The 20037-nt window shown below is 41.4% G+C and overlaps 1 protein-coding gene across 2 annotated transcripts in view; it reads left to right on the forward strand.

The window, feature by feature from the left end:
* The window catches only part of RASA3 (RAS p21 protein activator 3), a 138329-nt gene that overhangs the window by 50137 nt on the left and 68155 nt on the right, over nt 1–20037 (forward strand). For both annotated transcript variants that reach the window (XM_074560786.1, XM_074560779.1), the window contains exons 3-4: nt 4839–4942; nt 16430–16524. In XM_074560786.1, coding sequence (XP_074416887.1) covers nt 4839–4942; nt 16430–16524 — 199 coding nt within the window. The remainder of the gene's footprint in view (nt 1–4838; nt 4943–16429; nt 16525–20037) is intronic.

Here is a 20037-nt window from a genome sequence, read left to right on the forward strand (position 1 = left end):
TTCTTCCAGCAGAAAGGCCAATTTTATGGCTGAACAGAGTATTAGGGCTCGGAACGATGCAAGTGTTTTGCATGTATAGTGCACTAGATATTCGGGCAGTGTTTATGCATTTGTGTAGCCCCCTTGGGTTACATCTGTGTGTGAAAACTTGCACCAAGTGATGTGCACAGAATGAGGCCCTCAGGGCTGCCAGCAGAAGCACGGCTGCTGGGACAGTCAGATAGTTCCCAGTTTGGTAGAAGCTGCTTGTACCAAAGAACTCAAATATTTTGTACCTGAAGCAGTGTCTGCTGAATTCTTGATTCCAAAATAAACCACTTGGAGCAGAAAGGGTAAAGAGGACATAACTGAGAGTGCTGTATCGGAGGGGGTAGTTGGGACAAACAGTCAAACCAGCTGCCATTTCCAGCTGTTAGATTTTTCTCCCCTGCCTTCACAGTAGGGATGACTGAGTGGGGCTCACACTGGTTGCCATAACTTACAGCTGGATGCATTTATTTCAAGGAATAGGAAACCATTTCAGTGGTGGAAGTTTAACTTGTGGGTAGGCCTTGGGCTTTGTTGTGTATCCAATGTGTTCTTCCATGTGGCTGGTGGAATAGTGACTTAAATAATGTTCTTGCAGAATATTGTGTGATGTCTCTGGACTTCATGAAATTCGCATGGCATATTCCCTTCAAACACAGAGTGGTTAGCTAATTTGCAGTGCCTGTGTGTTTTGAGTGAGATTTGTCAGCTAGCTCTTAAGGGAATGTGGCAATTCTAGGGGAGCATATTTTCACTGTAGGCAGAAATACAAGCAAAAGTATATGGTGATGTAAAATCATAGAATAGTTTGGGTTGGAGGAGACCTTTAAAAGTCATCTAGTCCAACCTCCCCTGCAATGAGCAGTGGCATCTTCAACTAGATCGGTTTGCTCAGAGCCCCATCCAACCTGACCTTGAATGTTTCCAGGGATGGGGCATCTACCACCTCTCTGGGCAACCTGCACCAGTGTTCCACCACCCTCATTGCAAAAAGTGTCTGTTATATCTGGTCTAAATCTTCCCTCTTTTAGTTTAAAGCCATCACCCCCTGTCCAATTGCAGCAGGCCCTGCTAAGAAGTTTGTCCTTATCTTTCTTATAAGTCCCCTTTAAGTACTGAAAGGCTGCAATAAGGTCTCCCTAGAGTCTTCGCCAGGCTGAATAATTCCAACTTTTTCAGCCTTTCCTCATAGGAAAGGTGCTCCAGCCCTCTGATCATTTCTGTGGCCCTTTTCTGGACCTGCTCCAACAAATCCATGTCTTTCTGTTCTGAAGACCCCCGAGCTGGAAGCAGTACTCCAGGTGGGGTCTCACAAGAAGGGAGCAGAGGGACAGAATAACTTCCCTCCACCTGCTGGCTGTGCCTCTTTTGATGCAGCCGAGGATGCAGTTTGTTTTCTGGGCTGCAGGCACACATTGCTGGCTCATGTTGAGCTGCTCATCCACCAACAACCCCAAGTCCTTCTGGGCAGGGTTGCTCTCACTGCTTCATCCCCCAGCCTGTACTGATACCAGGAATTGCCCTGAACCAGGTGCAGGACCCTGCACTTGGCCCTGTTGAACCTCATGAGGTTCACATAGGCCCACTTCTCAAGCCTGTTCAGGTCGCTCTGGATGGCATCCTGTCCCTCAGGCATGTCAACAGCACCACTCAGCTTGGTGTCATCTGCAAACTTGCTGAAGGTGGACTTGATGCCACTGTCTATGTCATTGATGAAGATACTGAACAGTACTGGTCCCAATACAGACCCCTGAGGGATATCATTCGCCACTGTTCTCCATGTGGACATTGAGCCGTTGACCACTACCCTCTGAATGTGACTGTCCAACCAGTTCCTCACCCACTGAACAGTCCATCCATCAAATCCATCTCTCTCCAATTTAGAGAGAAGGCTGTTGTAGGTGCCCATGTCCAAGGCCTTACAGAAGTCCAGATAGACAACATCTGTAGCTCTTCCCTTGTCCACTGATGTAGTCACTCTAGCACAGAAGGCCACCAGGTTGGTCAGGCAGGACTTGCCCTTGGTGAAGCCATGCTGGCTGTCTGGAATCTCCTCCCTGTCCTCCATGTGCCTTAGCGTAGCTTCTAGGAGGATCTGTTCCATGATCTTCCCAGGCACAGAGGTGAGGCTGATGGGGCGGGAGTTCCCAGGGTCCTCCTTTCTACCCTTTTTAAAACTGGGTGCGATGTTTCCCTTTTTCCAGTCACCGGGAACTTCACCTGAGTGCCATGACTTTTCAAATATCACAGAGAGTGGCTTGGCAACTACCTCAGCCAGTTCCCTCAGGACTCTGGGGTGCATCTCATCAGGTCCCATAGACTTCTGTATGTTCACTATCACATCCCCTCTGGTAGGCCTGTCTCTTACCTGACTTAAGAAGTTATGTTCAGTGCACTCCAGGAGTCCCCTGGATTGCCTACAGCTCACTGTGCTACGTTTCCAGCAGATGTCAGGGTGATTGAAGTCCCCCAGCAGGACAAGAGCCGGTGAGCGCGATGCCTCCTGTAGCTGGAGTAATAAGTTTCATCAGTATGCTCCCCTTGATCGGCTGGCCTGTAGTAGACATCAACCACAAGGCTCCCGTTGTTGCCTTGGTCTATTATTCTTACCTATAAGCTTTCAACCTGCTCATAGTTGTTCTTCAGAGACAACTCTTCACACTCTATCCATTTCTTAATGTAGAGGGCAGTGCCTCTGCCCCTCCTTCCTCACGTGTCCCTTCTGAACAGCCTGTAGCCCCCAGTAGCCGCACTCCAGTCATGGGATTCATCCCACCGGGTTTCAGTAATGGCAACTGGGTTGTAGCTTTCTAGCAGCACAGTGTCTTCCAAATCCTCCTGTTTGTTGCCCATGCTGCATGCATTGATGTAGAGGCACTTCAGCTAGGCTGTTGACCATGTTGCCTTATTAGAGGAACATCCCTTAATTCCTTTGGGGTCTTTCACTGGTGTATCTCTCTTGGCTCCTATTACCTCAGGAGTCCCTGTCTCATCTCCGTAAGACTTCGTGTGCTGCACTGTAGCCAGCACATCTCGGAGCAGCAGGCTGTCGGCCCTCGCTAGCACCCTGTCCCTCTAACTGTTGCCTGTCATCCCACAGCTTAGAATCATAGAATCGTCTAGGTTGGAAGGGACCTTTAAGATCATTGAGTCTAACCATTAACTTAACACTGCCAAAAACACCACTAAACCATGTCCCTAAGCACCACGTCTACCCGTCTTTTAAATATCTCCAGGGACGATGATTCCACCACTTTCCTGGGCAGCCTGTTCCAATGTTTGATAACCCTTTCAGTGAAGAAATTTTTCCTAATATCCAATCTAAACCTCCCTGGTGCAACTTGAGGCTGTTTCCTCTTGTCCTATTGCTTATTATTTGGGAGAAGAGACCGACCCTCGCCTTGTTACAACCTCCTTTCAGGTAGCTATTGACAACTTGTCATGGGCAAGCCTGATATTGCCTACCTCAAGCCTAGTTTAAAGCTCTGTCAATGAGCCGTGCTAGCTCGTGAGCAGAGACCCTTTATGTCCTGAAATATCCTAAAAGAAGCTAAGGAAATGACCTCTCCTGACAAAATGCTGAAAAATTTAAAGTTAATGCAAGGAACTATTAAAAATTTTTGGATATCTAATTTTCTAACATAAAAAGCCTTTGATAGTGATTAAAGCTACAGTGTGATTCTGTCTCCCATTTTTGTGCTTAGCCAAGGCAATAAGGAGGTCTGTGTTTAAAAGGAGAAGAAAAAAACCCTGCTGGCTTTTGGCCTGTTGGAATTAGATTTATTTTTAAGTCTACATCTGCAGTGCTTGGTGTATTTGTCCATATGACTCAAATTACATTCACCTATTTAGTTCTGCTGAAGCATGAGTGACTTGGAATGAAAAATCTGTGTAAAATGGTAGACTTGTCAATGAATAAATAATGTTGATATATGCTTATAGTTCCTAGGAGTGAATTCTTAACCATATAATTGGACAGAGAGAAAGTGAAAGGGTTGCTGTTAGGTGCCTGAGGTGTTGGGGTTTTTTTCTGTATAAATTGGTAAGATCCAAAGAAAGACCGTTAAGTCTCTAAAGAGCTTTCATGCTGAGATCGTATTTGTATTTTTTTAAATCTGGTCTTACTTAAAAGAACTTATTCTATACAATTCCAGTAAGCAAAAATAGACAGATATGCAGCGGTATCAGGTAACAAGCGTCGTGCCAGCTCCAAGGCTTAGTTACCATCAGTCAACTAAATCTGACTTTAAATAAGAAACTTTGCAGGGGATGAGAAAGGAGGCAATGGCTGTAGGCATTTTGTTTTAAATAAACAAAATCCTTTTAAAAATAAATAAATAATAACAAAAACTATATATGCCATGAACCACACTATGTTTTGTTCATCCTGTTCATGTGTATGCTTTTGTGATCTCTGTCGTAATGGTTTACTGTAAGCATAGTGTGTCAGCAGGGACGTGTCTCCACTATTTAAGGCACTGTATGTTAACAAATAATGTGGTCTCTGCCCTCTTGGTTTAGGGACACTTGTTTTCCAGGTAAAAAAGAAGTACCTATTCTTTTTTGTGCGTTAAGAAGTCGTGTTCTGTGGGCATTTAAGATAGTTGTGCACAAGTCAAGGTGCAATAGTGCTTAAAGTTGCACCTTCACGGGCGGGAGAGACCATGACAGTCCAGAGTGATATTCTAGGTGTGAAGTGTAAGCAGACCGGCTCCTCCAGGATACCAACACTAATTTATCTCTTTTTTTCTCTTGTGTGTGTGTGTTTTTGTGTATGTTGTTGTCTTTTTTTTTTTTTTTTTTTAACCCAGCCCCTTCTACGGAGAAGACTTTTACTGTGAAATTCCTCGGACCTTTCGCCATCTGTCATTTTATATTTTTGACAGAGATGTTTTTCGAAGGGATTCCATCATAGGTATGTGTTCTTAAATTTTTATCTTTACAGTTTACTTCTCTTGGATTTTAACTGTTAGTTTGTATGTAGTCTTACGAGTTGGGGTCTTGATAGAATCAACAATGACAGTGGTATTGCTCAGTATTGTCCTTTTTTTGTCAAGTGACAAAAATGCCTTCATTATTATGTATCATAAAAAAGGCTGAGAGATAAATGCTGTCTGTTATGACAGCAAATGCAGATTGCAGTTTAACTGGACTAGGCAGTAAAGCAGAGTTTAAATGTTAGCAACATCGTTTGTTACTGTGTTGTTGTTGTTTTTTTTTTTCCTAAATGAAAGGCCTTTAGTCTTACAGTTTTCTTAGAGTTTTCCAGGGCTCGTTACACTTACCTGCATGCAGTATTGGTAGACCGTGACTGCCTTAATGACGTGCAGAGTAATAGCTACAGGTCATAGTTACCCACAGAATGATGACAGAATTTTACAGAGAGTATCAGAGCAAGCTATTGCCTGCAGAATAGCTCTGTAAGACTTCCAGTGCCTATTTAATATGAGCGAGGCCTCCGCTTTTCCAGATATTATTTGCTACACATTTCACTTGCAGCAAATTGCATGATACTCCATTTGTCACTTCAGGGATAAAAGTCTTGTAAAAGCCTAGTTTTCATTGAGGGGAGCAGTTTCCACTTTATTTTAGCTGTTTGGATATTTTTATAAGGTTTTTTTTTTTATCTCTTACTTTTGAAATAAGTCTACTCGACTACCATTTTTCTAGTTCAGTATAACATGACTATACCTATCAATGAGGTGTGGATATCTTGACAGAGCTTGTAGTGAGGAAGTTGTCTGTTGTTGAGCAACAGTTTGTATAGTTCTGTAAAATGCATTATGTTAAAGTGGATGGAGTGGTTGTGCAGATCTCTTCGTATGTATCTTTACATTACACTAGTTTATCATGCAGTCTCTAGTTCTTTCTTTAATTATTGTTTTACATTTTACATATGAGCTAGGAAACTAGGTTGTCATTCTCTTTATGTCCCTAACTGAGCTCATGTGTGTACAGCATCTAGCAATCCAGCATCCTGGGGAGGAGGAAGCCAGTTTCTGATTTTTGAGTAAGCTTTTGGAAGGCTTTTTGGTCTCTCTAATCTCAGGCTTCCCCTTGAAAGGTGGAAGTAATGCCTTCTTTCTTTCAACTGATGAGTTTTTCATTGTTGAAATTGCCTCATCTGATCTCCTGTGTGTGTCACTGGTTTTCTGCAGCTGCGGTGACCCATAAACAAGCCATAGACTGGGATTTTTCTTACTCGGGGCTTTACTACCTCTCTTGGAACAAGGGTCTCTGAACACTTAACAGAAGCCAGACCTACGAAATTGTAGATAGAGAATTGCAAATTGTTTCCTTTTCTCCATATTTCCTAAGTTCCTGTTTAATAATCAAGCTCTGACATTGGAGGGGAATTCTTCCTTCAGGAGCTGCTAGAGTAATCTTGTCTGAAAGATCCTGGCAACAGTTCATGAAAAGAAAGACTTGCAGAAGATATAGAGAGACTTCTGTTTGGATGCCCGAATGATTGATCAGGTTTCTATTGTTCAGTACCTTTTCAGGAAAGAGCAACATTGACTTTTGTGCATGTTGTAGAACCCATAGGTAGGCAGGCTGGTGTGTTACTATACTGATGTAGCACTAAAAGTCAAAACTCCAGTGTTAACCTGTCTACATTGAGATTGTAGGGAATGTTCTTTCATTGGAACAAAGTCTGAAATATTTAAATGGAATAGCTCCTCTATGTCTATGCTCAGCTCAATCTTTAAGAGACCTTTTCTTGAAGAGGCTTGAGCAAGGGAGGTTTGGAAGAGGTCCCTACTGAAAAAGTTTGGTCGGAGTAGTGCTAGACTAGACTCTTTTCCCAGAACTGCTGAATTCTGCAAATAGGGGCCCTTTGTGTGCATTACAGAGATCACTTGTTATATTTTGTCATCATGAGACACTTCTGCTGAAGAAAACATGGTTACCCGTGCTCATCCAGCAATGAACTTTCTCAGAGAAGGGAGTTGGGGGTTGTGTCTTCCATACGGGGAGACTAATTTTAAGTTCAGATGTTACTGAGCTTGTGAATTTGCCTGTATTTCCTGTGTGATCTGGTATGCTTAAAACATCTGTTTGCATTGTTTGTTTGGCTGGTTTTGAGGGGGTTTCGAGGTAGAGAGAGAACACAGAGTGCGTGTGTGTCAAAATGGTGAGAATTTGGCAAGTAGCTATTTTTTTTGAAGGTGGTTCACAAGCAGAGTTCCTTTTGAATCACTATTTAGTATTGCCAGAACTTTCTCTTGACATTATAATATTGATTTCTAGGGTGACAGGAGCTCAGAGTAGGCGTGCTTTTATTTATTCAAATATGAAGTACAAGTTTGGGATGGTAAATTCTTTAACATCCGAAATGCAACTCAGTGTGTGACAGATGAGAATGCTCAAGCCACCAAAAGCGGAAGGAGTGGGGGCAAGAAAATGAAAAACAAGAACCCCTTGAAACCTCTGACAGAAACTTCCGAGGAGAACCAAACAAATTCAGAAACTGAAACACATGTGTAGCAGATATGTTTTGGAACATACTGTAGTATTTTGGCTTACAGGATGAGAGGATTGTGCAGATAAAGATATCTTTGAGTTTGCATGTTTGTTTATTACATTTGCATTTTCCTAATCATAATTTGCTAAGTCATGTAGGATTTTGTTAGCTAAACCGATACAACTCTTGAACAACTGCGTCTGGGAAGAATCTTGGATGCTGGTTGAAATGCAAATATAATAAAGAAAATGCAGAGCTCAGTGGATCGGAAATATATGATTTGTCTTTTTTTAGGTACAATGTAGCAAATGTACAGTTACTGTGGAAATAAATTAGTCTGAAGTTGTTTTTTAATTGATATTGTGTGTCTTGACTGTTACTGGTTAGAGTTTATATACTGATTCATATAGTATGTTGAGATGTTTTGAGTAGGAAATGTACTACTGAAAGTAATGGTAAATTCTATTTAAAATTAGATTTGTTTGTTTGTTTCCAAATGATCAAATAGGAGTACTGTGACAATTTGATGGAACATGTGAGTGTATAATACATAGGGTAGCTGTTTCTATCTAGTTGTTACAATGAGAAAAACATTGAGGAGATAGGGTTAAACTGAAAAACCGTCAATTGGTACCCCTCCAGTAGTAATGGGGAAAAAAAATACCTCTGGCTGGATGCAGTAGATGGAATATTAGGATAGTAGTGCTGCTAAATAAGGCAAATAGAAATATATGTTCTTTAATGATTATGTTTTGATATTTATTTTTCAGCTTTTTATAAATATTTGTTATATGAGGCAGGCTGTGCCAATACAGTGGGATGGAAGGCTTTTCTCACCCTTTAATAATTTAGATTTAGTGAAGAAAACCATCTACGTGATATTCCCTGAGCTGGTATTCTCCTAGGTGTGTAATGAACAGTTCAGGCTGCCAGGATGTGACCTTCAACATATAGATCAGTTAAAAAACAGGAAATGTGCCACACCAAGTCATTTAACACTGTGCTGAAAGAATAGTTAATATCATACGTTCTTCAGGTGACAAGTAAACAATTATTTATCATGTACTTAAATCACAAATCACCTGTTTGGTCCCGTCTCCCCCCCCAACACTTCATTTGCTTTGGTGACAGGTGCATGTAACTGACTTGCTAACATCTGTGTTAAGCAGGAACCTGAACAGAACAAAATGCAGCCCCTGTGAAGTTCTGAGGGGAAGAAGTAAATTCACTGCATCAAATCTTGGCCCCTGTACTGCATTGGGGAGTAAGAAGTTCGAGAACAAAGTCTGTGGTACTCTTGACTGAGGAGGAGGCTTGGTTGGGGATGCTGATGGAATGGTACTGAATAAAGCACAGATGTGAAATCCTCAAACTCCTCAATGAAGGAGCAGAAAGCCAGTGGGGACAACACTAGCCAGTAATTCTGTTAGTTACATTTACTATAACTTAACTGTTGTAAATCACCTTCATAGAGGTTATTAGGTGTGTTCTACAGCAAATTGAAACTCTTGTGGCCATTCTATCCTGGCAAGTTGTAGCTGTCTTCCTGCTTAATACTATATGAGCTGAAGCAAAGTAAGGCAATAAAACAAATTTGCCTTTGGAGGTAATTAAACCTAGCTGCACTGGACTAAAGTAGATGAAACCAAATCATAGATCATGGACACTCTCACAGAATGAAAACACCCTGGAATTGAAAGTTATTTGAGGCTTGCATATTTGAGGTGACTGTGCCTTTGTTAATGACTGCTTCCAAAGCTGAGGTGTGTTTGTAGAGTTGCCACCATTATTACCAAGTGTCCAAGCAAGCTATCTACCATTATTAGGTAACTGTTGCCAAGTGTAGCTGAAGCATTACCTTTTGATTATTTTCTTGGTTTCAGAGAAAAATTGAAAAAGAATCATCTGTGCTAAACTATGCTTCCTGCTAGCTAAGTGGAGGAAATATCTTCCAATACAGCATGAAGGGGAGACCAAGATTTTAAGAGAAAATTGTGTTCCTCTGTTTCCTCCACCCTGATCGTGGTTTAGGCAGCAGTCACAACTTGGTTTACTGTTTCCGTAGTGTATTGTTGTATGACATGGGAATAATATCTACTCAGCATGGTATAAATATAGCTACTAATGAAATAAAGGAAACAGATGACTCTGTCCCACAATGACAAGTCTTGAGAAGTTATAAACTAGAATTATCCTGAGAAGATTCTCCACCATTGCATAGAAAGCCTAAAATAAATACTTTCTGCATAGAATAAATTGTTAGGATGCGCTCACAATATCTTTTAACATAACAGATCATCACAAAAGCAGGAAAACAAAGTTGAGCTTTCAAAAATACATATTTTTCCTTTTTGCTCCTACAAGTACGCATATTATAAACAAAACTACTGAGCATAATGTGCTAGAACCTCGGCTGTCCTTGTATGCAACCCTCCTCCTTACCAAATGACAGTGTTAATACTATCTGTATTTGGAATATCATCATAGATCCATCCTCTCGGCTTACCTCTGACTGCTACAGTTTTGATCGGGGCTTTCTGTATTTTCTGCGGTTCTTGACTTATCTCAGCAGTAGCTGCTGTTAAGGAGTCTGTCTGCTTTATGCCTCACTTGAACTAAGCAGACTGGGGCTGCGAAGAAGACGCAATAGCGGTGGCTTCTGGTGGCAGTACCTGGAAGGGGCTGGTGATGAAGGGGATGAAGGAGATGGTTGTTTAGTGCAGGCAGCACTCAGAGTCTGCAAGGCAGACAACAGTGACTGCAAGTCTAGATTTTAGGACTGCTCTCCCATTGCAACCAGGCATGGGCTATACCACCTTTCTCAAATGTATGTGCATTTTAAGGGCCCAGAGAGCAGCTGGCAGAGAGCTGATACCAGAGGGGTGTGGTTGGGTAGATTTTTGTTTTGGTGGTTGTTTTTTGTTTTGTGGGTTTTTGTTAGTTTGTATTTGTTTTTTACCAGGGGGGAGGTGTCGAAATTACATGGTAAGCTAGGCAAGATCTTTAGGATTGTGGACAGGAAAACTACCCTGGTAGAGGATAGTCCATGCAATGCTGCAGCTTCCTTCTTTTAAGGATAGACGCTATGTCTGATCCACAGCCTACTTTTCTCTGCCTTATCCAAGATAAATCCCACAAAGGGGAAAAATGGGTTTTATAAGTGGTATTCTTATTATATTTGGACTAGTTATTAAGAAAACAAACAAAACTGGGGTCATGAATATAGTACAGCTCAGTACTCTGTGTAGGATGCGCTGCTGCTGGGCTGGAAGTGTTCTGCCTGTCGCCACTAATTCTTACCCGTGGTAGCAGGTAGTCTAGTAGTGCTTGTGCTTCATGGTGCACTGCACAGGAGCTGGGAGGGAGCCATTCTGCTGCTTCTAAGGCTCTGAAGCCTTATGTTGGCCCTAATTCTCATCCTTATCTTTCTAGGGATTTCCTACTTTCTAAAGTAGGGGGATTGCTTGTTTCAGTCTTTTTCTGTGTTACGGGGAGGGGTGAGTGAATTTGTGCTGCTCTTGAACAAGGCAGGCATCTAGCCCTTTTTGTCTTGCAAAGTTTCTGTACTTTTATTTGATGACAGATAACCTTTCATATAGATAATTATAAAATCCCAGGTAGTCTGGAACAGTAGCGGTGCTTCTTGGTTGGAGATTGCAAGATGATTAAAGTTTCATAAGGCTTTCACAGTCTAAAATGTTGATTAAAATCGATTCTGATTTGTCCTTAGTCTTTTCAGCTGTTTTAAGCGATTCTCCTTCATATCAGTTATTTTAGATGAATTCACTGGTATAGTGTCTGTGCACTTAGCATACTAGCATGAAGCAACTTCTGAACTAGCTTCCATGTCCTCTTACTGCCTAATATTGTAGCACATAGGAGGCAAAGTAGTCTCTGCTCAGAGCTGAGAGAAGACTGAATTAATTAGATGTTTGGGGTCTTTTGAGTGACTCAGACTTAATCCTTTACTATAAATTAACTACACTGCAGTCAGTGTTAATGGAGCATGTTATATTAAAAATATTACATTATATTGCTTCAGCTCACTTGGCAGCAATATGTGAAGTTCTGTGGCTTTCACTGTGCAAATATTCCAAGATAAAGATAACTTTAAAGAAAAGATACAAGAGCTCCTGCAATGCTTTGTTTTTAGGATTCTATAAAATAAGTGTTGGATCACGTTTTGCGTAGAGCCTGGTGCCCTTTTAAAATTACAAACTCCTGTCCTACTGCTGTCTGACTTTGGTAAAGGAATATATTCTCTGCTAATCTAGCATCTGCCAAATATTCACGTATCTCAGCTGTGAAGCAAACACTCTGCAAACTGGCAAATGAGTATTAAAAGATGAGATGTAATCCTCAAACTAGTGCCTAATCCTTTTGTCACCAAGAGGTAATCCAGACAGAAGGTAGTTGTGACTGGATGGAGAATGTCTGAACCAAATTATCAACTCTGTTAGTCTTTGTACAGAACTGTTAGAGCCCGAGTTAACAAGCCCAGGCACGTCCAGGGACAAGCTAATGGGCTGCATTGACTTGCCCGCAACTTTTGAAGCTTTTGAAACTCCAGCAAGGGATGGGCACTTGAGGGTGCGGTGCTTCCACAAACACTTTTCTAAGCGGTGAAGCCATAAATCCCTACCCATCTCTGCTGCATATTTCTGCTTCTGTGCCCAAATTATTGACCTTCTGCTATCTTCTGTCTTCTAGCTGTGTTAATGTGACTCTTGAGTGGGGAAACCATAAACCAGGTCAGTTTAAATGATCTGTGTGTTAAAAATGCCAACAACACCCATATATCACCCCTGAAACTTCCCTTCTCCTCCCCCAGAGTGTTTATTTTCATTGTTCAGTGTTTTTTAGTTTGGATCAATTTCCTCAACAGTTTCAGTATGGCCTGCCGCAGGGGTAGGGGTGGGGAAAGTAGGAGGCTCTTAAATCAGTTTACATCAGGGATTGTGAAGTGGAATTTGCACCCTTAGGACCATCCACGCCTTCGGTAGTAACTTCATTCATCCGTGAGCTAGATAAGTGTTCGAAATAATAGGTGGTTGGTAGATTGTTTTTTCCCCTAAAGAGAGATTCGCAGAAGGAAGGGGTCAGTTGTGACATGTCACATCTTGGGTTTGAACACAGGGTTTAGGATTTAAATATGCCAGTGAAGATCTGTTCAGCCTGAACTGGGGGAACATGGGGACATTGCTGCGCTATGGGTGGAAAACGTGCAGGAGTGTGTGGGGTTTCCCTACCCTCCCCCAACCTGAGGTCCTGGTGAATGTCAGCCTTCAGAAATAAATTAGTTCAGATGAGAAGAATGCTTTTAACTCATCGTTGCTGGTCTTATTGATGAGAATCCAATTTTTAAAAATGTAACTTAACTAAGTTTTGAAATCACATCGTATACAGTTCAGCATGGTCTGCTGTTTCCTGCCTCCTCCCATACAGTGTCTAAAAGCTTAAACAGACCCAGACTCTCTGCAGCCTGGGGCACCTCTGAGGAAACCAGGAGGAGTGGCTGAGTGCCTCAGGTGCAAGTTTTGGAGTCTCTCACCGCTGCCTGGCAGCCACCCAAATCTTGAGAAAGAGCATGGGACGACAGGCTCGAGTTTGGGAGTGCGCTGAAGAACCACAAAGAGGAAAGTGTCCTGTAACTGAGTGGTGGTAAACCTTTCTGACCTCTTGTGTAAGGTTTATCTTCAAGGAGATTTGTAAGCCCTTATCATGTAGTGTCAGGTCAAATGACAGGTGCCAACAGCTTGTGATTATTGGCCTAGATTTAACCTAGTTCTGGTGAGGCTAGAAGTTGCTTGAGCCAGGTCAGATGTATAGTTCAGCTGGTGGCAGAGCAGTGACTGTATAGAGGGGGGCAGGACCTGACCATGCTCAGAACCTGCACTGTGCTTTACGTGGGCTTGGTGATGAGGAGGAGGAGCGTGGGCTGGGTGAGCATATGGACATGGCCAGTACAGGTGGAGAGTTATAAACAGAAATTGTGCAGGGCGCTCCTGTACGCAGAGAATTGTTTAACAGGGCAGATCAAACAATCAGCCCTATCAGTAATACACCTTTGTATGTGTTTAGACTAGCCAAACTGTAGGCCCATTTTTTCACTCTCCCTTCCCTCCTCCCCCGTCCCCCCCCCCTTTTTTTTTTCCATAGTAGATTTTTATCCTTTGTGGATCATTTGGTATACAGTGAAAACCCCTGGATTCCAGCCAGCCCAGTCAATAAGTTTCACTCATTAATAAGACTTGCTTGTGTGCAGAGCAAACAGTGCTGTTCAAACAGTTTCCTAATCAAAACAGTTTTTCCGCCATGTTAACCCTCTTGGAGCTGGAGGCATGTACCGTTGCCTCCAAACACATGCTGCAATTACGTACTGACTGTATGGTCAGACCCGTCTGGGTTATCTTGCCATCCTGGATGCAGAGAGCAGTGGAACTCCATGCTGAAACAGGGAACAGTGACAACACCGTTTATGCTACATACAGGTGCAGATCACAGAATCACAGAAACTTCAGAGTTGGAAGGGACCGCTAGAGATCATCTAGCGCAACTCCCCTGCTCAAGCAGGATTGCCTAGAGCACATTACTCAGGACTGCATCCAGGCGAGTCTTGAAAATCTCCAGAGAAGGGGACTCCACAACCTACCTGGGCAGATGTTGGTGAAATTGTCCTTGAGTTTTCTGCAAGGACGTTCCTTTCATGCAGGGTGACTGTGAATGTAAATGAGACTGATTGAAAGATACAGGCGATGGTGTTTGGGAAGGGCATGCTACACTGCAGTCGGGTGGAGGATTTCTGCAAGAGATTAAAGGGTACAATGAGGATAACAAGCAGTGAAAGTAAACAATTTCAAATGAGGTCCAAAGCAATTATTGGAAGGTCATGCATTTAAATTCCTCTCTCAAAATGTTTTAGAGAAACTAGATTGCTCACAAACTGCTGTGGTTGAAGAATAAAAGTAGAAGCTTTGAAAATACGTAGACAACATTACAGAGATTCTCAGCAAGGGTAACTTGGCGTCCTTTGTTCAGCACAGTTCAGGTGGCTTGTTTTCCCTTTCTGCCATACTATTGTGTAGGTTAGTGTAATTTAATTATTGCTTTTCTAAGAAGTTTCAAGTCACTTGCTCTGCCTATCCAGTAAAGAGCCTGGTAATGAATCTGCCTCGTTAATATCTAGTTTAATGTTTGCCAGGAGTTGGATCTGGTAACCTCTAAAGAGCAAGCAAAAGGAGGAGACCGCTGAGGGCAGAATGAGCAAGACTTGGAAGTAATGGGTCAGCAGCTCTGTGGAAGCCAGAGCAGAAACCCTGGCAGACATTACGAAGGGCAGCTGTGGAAGGATGGCAGAGGAGTTCAGAAACTAGGAGTGGAAATCTGGAAACTGTCACCAGAAGCAGCCTGAGGGTGACAGAAGAATGCAGCAGCAGCTGCAGCAGGGTACGCAGGGCAGCCCAGCAAATGGGAGGCTGGGTGGAGCCATCCAGCAGCAGCTAAAGCAAAAGGCCAAAATCTGAGGGAATATTGGGATGTCATAACTTGCTGCTGAGCCTTTAGCAAGCTTTTAGATTTCAGAAGGGAGAATACTTTGTGTTTACTATTTTTGTAGACTTCATCATGTGTATTTTTTTATTTTATTTTTTAAATGTGTTCTGTTAACATTTGCTGGGATAATGTATCACTGACCTCTGGCCAAACTGCATGGATTTGGGAAGTATTCAAAATCTTCTCTCCCCTTAAGAATGTGTCCATTGGTATATTTTTTTTCTAGCAGGATTTGGTTAAAAAAAGTCTGTGTTTCTGTAGCAAGCAGTGGTTGCAAACTATATGTGAGCAACTCGGTCTAGCAGAGATAGTCTGCTACCAAACTACATTGTCAAAAAACAGCTTTCTCGAGCCCCGTGAACTGTCCGGGATTCTTTCCTTTTGAACATGCTGCTTTGCTCAGTGCCTAGGGAACCACCCAGCCCAAAGCTTCTTTCTGAGTATCACGTGCTCCTCAGGCATGCCATGCTCTGCTTTGTATATACAAAGAAAGATGCTTGGAGAAAGTTTCACTGCCCCTCTGAGAGTGCTTTACGTAATGCCTCAGAGAAACTGCAGAAGATACAAGTTACAGCTTTACATATATATTAGCCCTTAGCATGCATGTACGTTAGTTCATAGCATGGAACTGCCCGTTGTTGCCATAACTACTAAACCAGCTATTTGGTAAGGGCAAGAGTACTTTTAAAAAAGTGAGGGGAAAAGCTTTACTGTGTTTTGTCGTTTGTTTGGGTTTTCTTTTCTCCTCTATAGTTAGAGGAGAAAAGTTAGGGGTAGCACTTGGGTGGCTCTAGATTGCAGAATGCAGTTTGGGTGAGGGAGGTAGGTCAACAGAGCCTCAAAATGCAGGCCTGGGAATCTGCTGTGAGTTGACATCTCTAGTTGCTGCCTTTCTCCTACAAAAATGTATAGTGAAAAGCCTCATCCTAAAATACTGTTAACAATAACCCCGTGCATGGAACTTTCTTCTGGGATTATTATAGACATCTGCCACAAATCAGAAAGAAACAGCCCTCCTCTCTCCAACAATTTTTGAGCTTTTCCTCTTACAAGTTTAATTATCACATCAAAGAAGTAATAATGATATTTTTACTATAAGCATACTTACAAGCTCATCCACGGAGGCCAGTATTTCAGTCTGTTAGGTGAGTATGACATTAGGAATTTTAAAGTCTTTCACAATATGAAGTGGAAAAAGCTGCTCATCAGAAATAATTATGTATTGTTTAAAGAAGTATGCCCTGAAGAAATATTTCCTTGCTCTGAAGCCTTTCTTGAATAAGACAGTCCTTAAATCGTTGTTTTAAAACTTGTTTTTGATGGAAATGTACTTTGGGTGAACCATAGCATGTCTTAAACTGTGCTTCTGGTTTGTTTTATTTCCAGGAAAGGTAGCTATACAGAAGGAAGATCTGCAGAAGTATCATAACAGAGACACCTGGTTTCAGCTGCAGCATGTTGATGCCGATTCAGAAGTACAGGTGAGATTATTTTGGCAAAGGAGCATTTGTAACAGGGCCATGGCAGCTTTATGGGTTCCGTGGCTCTAGGACAGATGTGTTCTTTCCCTACAAAAGGGAAGCATTGCTCATTAGTATGGTTTAGGTTTTAGTGATATTTGCAACTTGTGTATCTGTAGGGTTTACACTTACCCACTGAATTACACGTGTGGGTAAATCGATGGGGCCAGGATTCTCCCCACAGAAATAATTAAAACTATGTAAACTATGAGGATCACTGATACAAGGAGGGGTGTGGTCATCTAAGGTATCAAATAACTTCAAAACCCTATAAATAACTGTTGATTCCTCAATCAGCCTGAAAATAATAACTGCGGGTACTGGTTTAAATAATTGCATAGGCAGGTTGTCACAGGAATGGCAACAAGTACATCTCAGAAAAAAAAACAACCAACAAACCACTCCTTGGCAGATTTCTAGGCCCTGCTCCAAATCATGAGAATGGTGATGATAGTATCGCTTCAGCTCCATTTATGGTTTGGTACTTTGCAGATTTTGGTACACAGTGATACTCCTCTTTTGTACTTACTCTCTTTTGAAGCAGATTCTATTTTCTATTACAATGTTAGGTCTTGTGAAAACAGTTACTGTAGCAAAGCAAGAAATGAAAACGATATAGCAGGATATGAAGTCAATATAAATCAGTTTTTTTCTTTTTTTTCCCCCCTGTAACTATTTATTACATGTGAATTTCAAACCACAGTCTTTGCTTAGGAGGTCACAGACATAAATGTCTGACCTGTGCCACAGTCTCCAATAAATGTAAGGGGAAATTATGCTTAGATACTGCTGTGTGGTAGAGTTGGACATAATGTCTTGGCTTTACAGTCTGCATGCAGGTCTGCACATACCAGGTCAGAAAATACTCGTTCCAACATGTAGTGTGGTTATGTGGAGTGAAGCATATGTGAAAATACATTCAAGGTTAGGTTTTCTGTTTATTTGCAGAGACAAATAATACACTGTTGTGCATGTGATGTAAAGAAAGCCTCATGACAGCCTGTTCAGTCTGTAACATTCTCTTGAAAAGTATTGATCCTCTTTAATGCCACATTTCAATGCCAATGGTGATGGAAAGGCTTTTAACAGCCTTTTAACTTTGAGATCTATTCTGTTTACCCTGTTTTCCCTTTCTTCTTACCCTAAAGCCTCTTATGACAGTGACTTTAAAACAATAGATATAGTGTTTATGTCCTGCAGGATATGAAAACTTTCCCTTTGTAATTTATCATCTGAAAACCACCAATATTTGGATAAGCTTCTGCGCTGTTTATTTTGTTACAATATTTACACAGAGTGAGCCTGTGGAAGCTTTTAAGACCAGGGTGCTTTCTAGGACAGCACTGGTAATGTAAGCTGTGAACTCATAACAGAAAGGTTTGTGGGCAGCTCTAGCTTTTGGAGATAATGAGGAGCACCATATTTGCTGGAAAGCGTGTTCTCTGTTTGTCATTGTTTGTACAGTTTATCACTTCCGCTGTTTGTATCTTTATAAGAGCCCAGCTGTTAAAAGCTGTTTCTAGGCTCCATGATAAGCATTTATTACAACTGGTGTAAATATGAATAGCACTCTGATGATTTTATCCACTTACTTAGATGTTCCGCTGTCTTTACGCTAAGGAGCCTGCAAGAGGGCTTTGTGTCTTCCATAAAAGTAGGAGCGGATTTGTAGATATTTTGTACGAATTCCTATGCAAGTGAAAATAGTCAAATGAAGGAGTGTTTCTGTGTTGGTGCTTTTTTACAGTTGTGGTATCTCAGTTGTATCTTTTTCTAATCACTTTTTCATTTATGAGAGAAAAAAGAATATGTCTGTTAATGATAAGTATTTTCGCCATGTTACTCAGTTTTTCTCCAATTTTAAAGCAAATCATTAAGAAATGTTAAGTAGTTAACATGTGCAATGAATCATGCAAATACTAGTAGTCAAAAAGCAGTTTTAATGTGCCAGCTATCAGTTTTATCATTCTAGCAGTTGTCCCCACTGGCCATGTAATCTAGTAGATTAAACATTGAGCCATGTACCAGGGAACTCTTGCATCTTACTTCTGCTTTTGTTGGCCAGTGGCCTTAATACTGTTCTCCGCGTTGTAGAACACTTCATGGCTATTTAGTTATGCATCAAAGCACCCTACTGATGTAAGCTACTGTCACTTCTACATTTTTAATACAGTGAGAAATAAGTGTCAAAAAAATGTGAGTTGCTTGAGGTCATACAAGTCAATGTGAGGAGTTTTAAAAAAAAAAAAAAAGTATCAAAGAGACTGGGTTTCTAATTCTTTCTAATTCATTAGGCCGTGATATGAAAGAAACTGGGTGACAGTGATAAGGCTGTGTAGGACTTTACTGTGTGCAAAGCCTGAAAATATCCAGGTTTTAAGCAGACCAATCAGCAGAGTCAGAAACTGAAAACCAGTTTAACATGAATGGATTATTGAAATATTAGTGATCTTGGGTGCCATGGTTCTCAGATGTTCAGTTTTGGGACAAATTTGGCCTCATTTTTCAGAACAGAAGGACAGATTTGAAATTACGGATAACAATGTTTCAGATATAAGGACTGGTATTTTGAGGTATCTGAAGTTCAATGAGTAGAATTTAAAATTTTGTTCTTGACGTGTTTTGGATCTCACTTGTATGAGTTTCAGAGATGATACAAATTTTCAAATGGCAATACTGCTTTCTGTCTTCATACGTAGAGAGGGAATGGGATGTGATGTGGAGATTTTTCTCTTTTTTTTGAAAGTGCTAAATAATACAACAAACAAATAGAATTCTAGTGCCAATGGAATGTGGATATTTGTGTGCTGTTTTCTCAAATTTTATTCAGAAGCTATCGCTCTAAGTATTCTGAAGCTGTACAAAATAAATAAGCCTGTATATATTAAAGAACCCTAAAATATAAGTGGTAGTGTTGTATAACTCATCCGACGTAGTTGCCAAAGTGTTTAGCTTAAGGCTTTGCAGTCAGTTTTAGGGTTTCCCAATGTTGCTAATTCTTACTGTCTTGTAATGTTTTCTATTGGCAGGAGTGCAAGGTGAGATTATGACTTGATAAACTTCATGGTAGTTGAGGATGTTACTGACAGCAGGACTGTGTTTTAATTGTCAGCCTACACAGATATGAGCGTTATTATCAGATGCTTTAATGCCACATCCATTTATTGCTTAACAGCAAGATGTACTGGAGTCTGGGATGATTGCTTATCTTGAAGAAAAAAACTAGGGCATTGTCCATCTAGGTGAAGAGCTGCTAAGGGGCCTGTAATCTTGCCATGACAGCTGCTGTTTGGTGTGGTGCACAGTCCCATGCCAAGTGGTACAGGTGCTGTGCAGCTGCTCAGCCCACAGATACATATTGTGCCATTACCCACCCACATGACCTTTGTGGCTTTGGTTTGTCATTTCGTCTAGCAAACTAGTTAGTTGAGATAATCAATATGATCAGGTGCACCTCAGTTTCCCTTCATCTGA

Source organism: Larus michahellis, chromosome 1 (genome assembly GCF_964199755.1).
Source record: "Larus michahellis chromosome 1, bLarMic1.1, whole genome shotgun sequence".
Taxonomy (NCBI): domain Eukaryota; kingdom Metazoa; phylum Chordata; class Aves; order Charadriiformes; family Laridae; genus Larus; species Larus michahellis.